The sequence below is a fragment of the Ricinus communis genome, chromosome 1 (assembly GCF_019578655.1).
Source record: "Ricinus communis isolate WT05 ecotype wild-type chromosome 1, ASM1957865v1, whole genome shotgun sequence".
NCBI lineage: Eukaryota > Viridiplantae > Streptophyta > Magnoliopsida > Malpighiales > Euphorbiaceae > Ricinus > Ricinus communis.
In genome coordinates, this window is record NC_063256.1 from 6,258,834 (window position 1) to 6,267,999 (window position 9,166).

At 36.4% G+C, this 9,166-nt stretch overlaps 1 protein-coding gene across 2 annotated transcripts; it reads left to right on the plus strand.

The window, feature by feature from the left end:
* Positions 1 to 180: 180 nt before the first annotated feature.
* On the plus strand, positions 181 to 6,947 carry LOC8275425 (type I inositol polyphosphate 5-phosphatase 4). 2 transcript variants are annotated; one of them, XM_048376840.1, is made up of 14 exons: positions 181 to 2,149; positions 2,240 to 2,327; positions 2,701 to 2,769; positions 2,901 to 2,988; positions 3,214 to 3,318; positions 3,412 to 4,030; positions 4,199 to 4,317; positions 4,420 to 4,528; positions 4,656 to 4,804; positions 4,972 to 5,274; positions 5,376 to 5,447; positions 5,762 to 5,832; positions 5,934 to 6,058; positions 6,229 to 6,947. In XM_048376840.1, exons 1-10 carry the CDS (start codon positions 2,120 to 2,122, stop codon positions 5,195 to 5,197), a joined length of 1,602 nt encoding a protein of 533 aa, XP_048232797.1. In that variant the 5' UTR covers positions 181 to 2,119; the 3' UTR covers positions 5,198 to 5,274; positions 5,376 to 5,447; positions 5,762 to 5,832; positions 5,934 to 6,058; positions 6,229 to 6,947. The 2 variants fall into 2 exon arrangements, with proteins under 2 accessions (XP_048232797.1, XP_002524747.1); XM_002524701.4 differs by having other exon boundaries at positions 189 to 2,149; positions 4,124 to 4,317.
* Positions 6,948 to 9,166: the final 2,219 nt, after the last annotated feature.

The window sequence follows — 9,166 nt, forward strand, 5'->3', positions numbered from 1 at the left end:
GTTAGGGATTTCCATTTTGGAGATAAGATTAGGGTTTGTTTTGTTTTGTTCCTATCTTTGGATTGTTTTGCCGTCAATTCCATTAGTTTATCCCCTTGTACACATAAACTAGCTTGTTAATTGGTTGCTAATTGTCTTGAAATGTGAAATATTTTTCAGATTAATTAAGCTAAGGGAACGTAGACACGGTCTCCCACATGCGTCATGTGGTATTAAAGATTAGTCAATTAAGAAAATCAAGATTTGAGAGCTTAAACCAAGAAAATTAATTTGTTCTGGCTAGGTTCATATTAGTAACACTTAACATTAATACCCTACCCTTGCCATGACAGATAGATGCACAAAACCCTAGGAGATGGCGTGGGCTGTTGAGGTGCATTGGGCTAGGGTTGGGGACCCTTCTCGGCCTAACAAGATCCTATATCCATGTAAATAAATGTAGTCCCATGAGGGGGAACTGAAAGCACAATATATCTTTTTATGCTTTTAATCTATGCATGAAAACAAGATTAAACTTTAGAAGACATCAAAATAGTAGAGATTAAAAGCCTAAAATTGGCAAAATTGCCTTGTTATACTTGGACACTAGTCTAGATTGGGTCAAAAAGAGCCTCTAAATTGCTTAACAGACCGGCACATGGACACACTACTAAAAAAGCAACAAACAAGGTTTTTGTGAAGATAGATGCATTTGCTTCCAAAGTTTATAATTAAAACTTTGTTTACATAAAATCTCCCAGTACCCCAAAAAGAAATGTATCTACATTTCATATATAAATTGAAGAAATGAATAAATAAAGATTCTTCATATTAAAAATCCCCTATTATCAAAAAACCTATACACCTTATTATACACTAAGACATGCATGTCTCAAAGCTCAAAAACCCAGAGTCCCTAACAAATAAAATAATAAATAAAACAAACATACCCGACTTGTATCCTTAAAAGATATATATAAAGAAGCGAAAGGGAAGCAAATCCATTAATAAACAAACTCTCCAACTTCAAGTCTTCCATTCTAAACCAATATTCTCTTTGTTTCTTGCCTTTCTTTTTTCTTTTTTTCTTTTTCTTCTAACCATGGAAAGACCAGATAGAGGATTGGTGAGGTACAGTATTAGTATTTGCTCAAACCTAACTTTGCTGACTGAGTTCTGAGCGAGAAGTGATAATAGTAGAAAAGGAGGGCAGTTTCTGTTGGGTATGACTTTAGACTTTGAACGGATGAGCTAAGTAGCACCCATTTGGCTCTTTTCCTCTTCGAGTCCCCAAAATAATTTTAATAATAATAATAAAAGAAAGATTAAAAAAAGAGAGAGGGGTTTTTGTTGAGTTGGCATTGGTTTTTGGTTACTTAAAATTAAAAAGGAGAGAAAGAGAAGAGTTTGTGTGCGTGAGGGAAGCTCTTTAAGTTAAGCTTGCAAATTGTGCACTTTATTCTCTTCTTCAAGTTCGATAATTTGCTCTCTGTACCCAGAACGAGGTTCTTTTTTTTTTTTTTTTTCTTATATATTTATGTGTCTCGCCTTCAGAGTTCTCTCTCTCTTCTCTTTTTATTGTATCCTACATTGTCTTGTTTCACTCTCAGAATCTCATAGTCTTACTTTCACGCATCACTTCTCTCTCTCTCTCTCGCCTTGTTTGTTTCTATTCTTAATTGCCTCTCTTTCAGTTTCTCAATCTTTGCCTCATTTCCTCTGTTTTCTCTGTACTGGACGCAGAACACCTCAACTGGGCAACTGGGTATCTCTTGGATTTCATTTTCTTCTTTATAAAATGCCGAGGAACTGGGGCCTTCTTTGTTTCTCAATTGTTTTCTCTTCATTACCTGACGGAATAAGCATTCTCATTTGTTCTCTCTCTTCTTCTTCTTCTTCTTCTTCTTCTTCTCTATAGCTTTAATCATTGAGTTTTTTAATTATTATATTCTATTTTCTTTTGTTTGGTTTTAGCATAAAACAGGAGGTCAAGCTTATTCTTCTCTGTTCCTAGGAAAAAGTCTGTTTCTTGGATTCTTTCTATTCTTCACCTTCCTTTCACATTCTATTCTGTGCAAGACCCAGAAGGAATACCATCTTAGTTATAAAGTTTTAGGAAGCTATATGAATTTGTGAAACAATGAGACATGGGGACTCGAAGAAAAGCAAGGTGCGCGACATGCTCGAAAAAGAAAGTCTTTAATTTTTTCATGAAGATGATGTAGTTATTTCTGACTCAGTTTTTGTACTTTTGGTGAAGCTTTCATGGCCCAAGATACTGGTCAAGAAGTGGTTCAATATCAAGAGCAAAGCTGAGGAATTTCAAGCAGATGATGTTGTTTATGGAGGTGATTATTGGTCTTTTTCTTCTTCTGGGTTTGAGAATCTTGGCCATTTATGTCAAAGAACAAAAATGGGATTTTATACTGCAACTTGTTAAATGAGTTGCTTTTGGATTCTTCTGGACACTGAATGCTTAGCATTATCTACATTCGAATCAATATTTGTTTTGTGCAACACAAATGTGTGTGGATTTTATTGTGGGTCTGCTACTTCTACTTGCAGCTAGAGATCTGTTAATTTGTTCTTTTCTGCATCTGAATTTGAATAAATTTTGTTTTTCTTCTTGCCCAAATATATCTTTGTTTTTTGTGGTGTTTCAAGATGCATTGGCAGTAGAAAGAGCACAGCTTTAACCACTTTATTGTGTTTCTTTTTCAGGTGGTGATGAAGATTGGAGGAGCAACTTCTCAGAGAGAGAAGCATGCACAATCAAGAAAAGCAAAACAGGTTCAGTATCAGCTTATTGCTTTGGACCACATCTTCCTTTGACCCCTAAATATCTTGATAAGAGGAATATTTGTGTTTTACATTTTTATATCTTCTCCCCATGATTCTTAAACTCCCAATTTGATGCGCAGAGAGACCCAATAAGAGGAACTCTGATCGAGTCCGGCGAAGTAGGATCGATTTTGATGCTGCACAAGTTACTGATGTTCACAATTATAGGTGTGTCTTCATCGAATTCATTAGGCATTGCCCCTCTCTGCACATAAACAAAAAATATCAGTTTTCGATTTCTTTCGAGCATACGCCACAATCTTGATCTTTTTTCTAATAGCTCATTTAATCATATTTACACCTGCATAAGAGCCCTTTTCTTTTCATTTATGTTGGAAGGGAACTTATTCTTTTCCAGCGCTGAGTTGGATTTTAATTGCTATATGACTGCAGGATCTTTGTAGCAACATGGAATGTGGCTGGAAAATCTCCTCCAAGTTATTTGAATCTTGAAGATTGGCTTCATACCTCTCCTCCTGCTGACATTTATGTTCTTGGGTAATCCCAGTTAATCACAATGTTCTTCAGTCTCATTTGTTCTGGCCAAGCAACTTGTGTAATGCTAAAACTCCTTTGATCTCATGAATTCAGGTTTCAAGAAATCGTACCTCTGAATGCTGGCAATGTCTTGGGCACAGAAGACAATGGTCCAGCACGAAAATGGCTTGCTCTGATTAGGAAGACTCTAAATAGTCTTCCTGGTACAAGTGGTGTCTGTCATACTCCTTCCCCAATTCCTGATCCTATTGTCGAACTGGATGCAGACTTTGAGGGATCAACGAGGCAGAAGGCCTCATCCTTCTTCCATCGCCGCTCCTTTCAATCATTGAGCCGCAGCATGAGGATGGATAATGACATGACGATGCTACAACCTAGACTGGATCGGCGTTTCAGCGTTTGTGATAGGGTTATCTTTGGTCATAGAGCGAGTGATTATGACCCTAATTTCAAATGGGGTTCCTCTGATGATGAAAATGGACCTGGGGACTCACCTGGTACCACTCACTATTCACCAATTGACTACAGTGGGTCCTTCTCAATGGAGGACAGAGACAGGCAAATGGGGCAGTCAAGGTACTGTTTGGTTGCCAGTAAGCAAATGGTGGGGATATTCCTAACAGTATGGGTAAAGAGTGACCTTAGAGATGATGTTCGCAACATGAAAGTGTCTTGTGTGGGCAGAGGATTAATGGGATATCTTGGAAACAAGGTACACTTTTGCTTTTTTCTTGAATCTTAGGAGCAAAACTGTGATGAGTTAATGACAAAAGAACGTAAGATTCTTATTCTCTTGGTTTTTCAGGGTTCAATTTCAATTAGCATGTCATTGCACAAAACAAGCTTTTGCTTCATCTGTAGTCATTTAACATCTGGGCAGAAGGAGGGAGATGAGCTGCGGAGGAACTCCGATGTAATGGAGATCCTTAGGAAGACAAGGTTCCCAAGAGTTCGTGGTATGGGAGATGAGAAGTCACCTCAAACAATTCTGGAACACGAGTAAGGCCTTAATCATCTTCTTTTTAGTTTTTGCTTTCTTTGTTTTCTCCTTTTGGACTTGGGGAAATTGTGCAGTATTTAATACTTCATGTGTTGGTGCAGTCGAATTATATGGCTAGGGGATTTAAATTATAGGATTGCCTTGTCTTACCGCATGGCAAAGGCTCTTGTAGAGATGCACAACTGGAGAGCATTATTAGAGAATGACCAGGTTGGTTATGACTTTAGCTGTTAATTTGATGGAAATGCAATTTGGCTTTCTTTCCTACTTTTCATAGGGCTGCATTTCCGTTACCAAGAAATGCTCAATCTCACCTCCTGATGGTTCTTACTTTCAGCTTCGGATAGAGCAGAGACGTGGCCGAGTTTTCGAGGGATGGAATGAAGGGAAGATATATTTCCCTCCCACATACAAGTACTCTAATAATTCTGATCGATATGCAGGGGATGACAGGCACCCAAAGGAGAAGCGAAGAACTCCTGCATGGTAACATCCTTTTCTCTTACTGTCTTACCTTTTTGAAAAGAAAGAAAATTTCTTCTTGCAGTATAAACTGTGAGTACAAGTACTCTGAATTCCACACACAATAACTTTATATCTTCTTGATCTTCTTATTACAAAGCAAATGATCAAATCTACCTACATGGTTGTAGGTGTGATCGTATATTGTGGCATGGAAGAGGCCTGAACCAGTTATCTTACGTACGTGGAGAATCAAGATTCTCAGATCATAGACCAGTTTATAGCGTATTTGTGGCTGAGGTTGAGTCCGTAAACTGCAGCCGAATCAAGAAAAGCATGAGTTGTTCCAGTTCAAGAATTGAGGTAGAAGAGCTGCTGCCACACGCACGAGGATACACTGAGCTAAATTTCTTTTGAGAGTTGGTATTCTGAGTCATGCATATTGCCAATATGCTCAAGCTAGTTGAAGAAGGATTGTTTGCGCTACAGCCAAGGTCATTTACCATATTGGATTGGAATGAATTGGTTTTCAGTTGCTGGCATATCCTTGTGATTTCACCTCACAATCAAGCATGTTCTGCTGCTCCATGTGCAGGAATCGAACTTGTACACTTCTCTATAGAATGCAAATTACCCAAAATTCTCAAGCCCTTAGTTTGAGTCCTAGGTAAGTGCTTATTCCATATGCATCTCATAATTTTTGCTTTTCATGCACCCCATGAAATATAAAGTAGCCGACCAGGTGAGTGGTGATTATATGAGCCTGCCCAAGTGGAGCTTTCAAGTTTGAAGCCATGCAATGCTGTACCTGTAGGCTAAATGAATGCCGAACTTTTTCTTTAAAAAATTGTTGATGTACCATTATGCACATTTTCTTTAAGGATTCTTGCAAATATTGTCTTCTTTCCAATTAAAGTTTCAGTTGGAAAGATCAGTTGCTCTATCTTATTTGTGTCTATTGTTTGGTCCCTTGTATTGCAGGTGGGCACAGTTGCTACGACACTCTGCCTTGCTGGCGATGGAGACACTCTGTTGCTTACAATCCAGTAAAGGTTGGTCCTCCACTTTCTTTCCCTATTCCTGTTTGGGCTTTGGTTATTCTTCCCAATTCATTATTCTAATCTGTCCCATACTTTTTTTCTCCTAATTACAGATTGCGTATATTTTGTCGCTACCCGCAGATCCGGCGAGATCCCAGCTTGAGTATTTTTCACATTAAAACGTGCTGATTTGCAAATATAGCTGCTGCTCCTGGTTCAGGACGAACGTAGAAATAAGGTAAGAGAAGTTAACATGTTATTGCATATCATTGCTATAGGATCTTATTATCTTTGGCTTCGTCAGAATTGAGTATATGCCGCCAATATTTAAATTTCCTAACAAAGAACTCTGAAAAATCTCAATTGCTCAACTACTTTTTCTTTTTCTTTTTTTTTTTTTTTTTGCAGGGCAACAGTTGCTGAGTTGCCAGAGCTGATTAAAGGTCAAAATCACTCACGATTCAATTTGTAAAGCAAATGCAAATAAAAAAGAAAAAAAAAAATCATAGAAAGCTCTTTTTTATATTCTCCAAATTGAGGTATTAATCTACAAAAAAGATTAGTAAAAGAAGTGAGCGAGGGATATGATGGCTACTCATCACAAATTTAAAAGAAAAGAGGAGTTAAAATCCTGATATATATATATATATATATATATATATATATGAAGCTTCTTTTTCTGTTTCTGCAAATGATTTTACTGAAAAGGAAAAGTAGCTTGCTTGATCATCTCTATTGTCATTTTTATCTTCCTTCTCAGAACAAGCTGAAATTAAACAGAACATAAAAAGAAGGAAAAAAAGAAAGAAAGCAAGAACAAGCTTTTGCTTTCTTATGCAGCCATGTCAGGTGGTTCTCCAGGGTGTCCTGCTGTATAGTATTTTGATTTTTGATTTTTGATGTCTCTGTCACCGCACCACTAGTTCTGTTGCCAAAGTTTCTTTTATGGACAATGGTGCCCCTATCAGTTTTGTTTTGGTCGAATTAAGCATGAAATGAGAGTCAAACCAGGATTGTAGAATTGGTGCTTGGCAGCTCAACTTGCAAGCCACCTGCTATTTGTACAATTACGTGTAACTTATTTACCAACTTACCCTCTGATTGTCAGAAGCAAGATATTTATGAAAGTGATGGGCAAAAAGAAAAATCAATCTTTACTTTCCCTATAACACCCTTAACATTAATGGGATATTGGGGCATCACCTTTGCTCAATAAAAACACCATAAGAATATGGTGCAATTATGCTTGCTCCTATTTAGTGACAGCACAGTCTGATCCAAGCACAGAAAGGCCAAGGAGAAGGAGAAACCACTCCCCTTTTCATCTCTTCTGGAGTGCCCCATTTCAAGTCAACTCAAGCAATCTCTTTGTTCTATTGCCCAAAGTTGGACACTTCATTGAAGGCCACTATGTCGACAAAAATAGTTAAAAGATCATTATGCTCAGCTCAACTAACACCACCTCTTGTTGCTATTATTCGGAATTTGCTTCCATAAAATGGCCTAATGGGCAGATTCAAGCAAATACCCAACACCACTGGAGATTGAATTGTTCGTTGGATTTCTCTCTTATTTTGAATCTTCTGTAAATAAAAAGCATCAGTAAAGATCAAAATACTTTTAATAAATCAAAAAAATAAAATAAAAAACACAATTAGAAATCAAAACACCCTTAGAAGAATTTCGAAAATCTAATAAAACAATATCGGGGCATATAGCATTAAGAATTTGTGGCAGACTGCTACATGTTACGTACGTTGCTTCAGAGTTGCAAGAAGGAAAATGGCTATATTATAATTTTTTCTTTATTAAAAAAATAAATTCAACTGTTATTCCTTTTTTGGTTGGTTTGTTTAAAAATCTCAAATGCTCTGCGGTGAAAAACATTAAAAAGTTTACAACAAAATGATCTGAGAGAACAGTGAATAGGAAGTAGCAATTTTCCTATCGAAACGGCCTTTTGTTTTTCGGACATGTCACCGTCACTCTGGTATTCCGTGCCCTTATGCTTTTCGTTTTTTCACTTTCTTCTCCTACTCTCTTAAGTAGCGCGTACATTACAACTCCACCATTAACAACGTTCGTGCGCTTGATAAAAATGTTGAAGTTTTCTTTTTCTGTACGAAGGGGTTGACGGGCAGTTGAATAGTAAGAGGATCGTTTTCTTACTCCGTTGGACAGAGTACACGTGGCAATAAGGTGAAGACTGCAAATAGAAAAGCTTTAACCCAACATATTCTGCCATGTGGCGCCTTGTTCCCCCACAGAAATTTGTCTGCCTGGACAAAACAAAATCAAAAAGATTAAAAAAGAAAACCAATTAAGTATATGTTTGGTTGTGCTTATTTACATGAAGATTCTCTGCTCTCTCCCTGCTTGTTTTTCTGCTTTTAGCTGCACTTCAAGCACTCATAATCTATTTTCAACTACCCAACACAATACAATTGGGTAGTGTTTTATTTTTAAATAATATTAATGCACTATATTATATTATATGCGTCTTTCATTCAATAATAGAATAAAATATACAAAAATAGATAAAAAGAGATTTTCATTTTAAAAAAATTAATATATTTTCTTTAAATCGAGTACAAGTAAATATCCATTCTTTTTTCCGGACTTAATTTATTTACACATTGTATGCAGTTAAGGTGATAACTATTGATTTCTGAAAAATAAATTAGGATGAGTATAGGGAAAGTGATGATATATTATAGTACAGTTGTGTTGAAACTGAACTTGTTTCCTTTTTCACGCATAGCTTAAGTTTGAGGAATAGTATGGGTACGAGCAAATAGAGCTGATTATTTGTGAGAAATAAGGATAGGATTTGATTAATTGAACAAACATTTAAGAATATATTAGCAAATCGCAACTGGGTATATCAGATTAGATTAGAAAAAAGAAGAAGAAAAAGGGTTTTAAGGATCTTTGTGGGGTTATTGCTTTGATTTAGTTGACCTGTATTATACATTTAACATATTTTAAGGAACAGTCCAATCAAAATATATAATTCATATATGTAGTCATCGTATTCAAAATAGATGAAAGGGGGGGGGGGACCTGCTTAGAGATTAAAAGAAAAAGCATAACAAACTGTGCATGTCTGCTGCCTCTGCTCCAGAATTCAGGGATTCAAAGCTTTCGAGAATCGACTTCATTGAGATCATTGAATAATATTTTCATTCATATGCTATGCTGTCAATATCATCTTCATCGTATAAAATGATATTCGTTTAATAATTTTTAATTGCCATTAACAAAAATAGATTAAAACTTCAAAATAAGAATTTTTGACTATAGCAGTAGAAAACCAATACTGAGCAAAAGAGACAAGAAAAGAAGA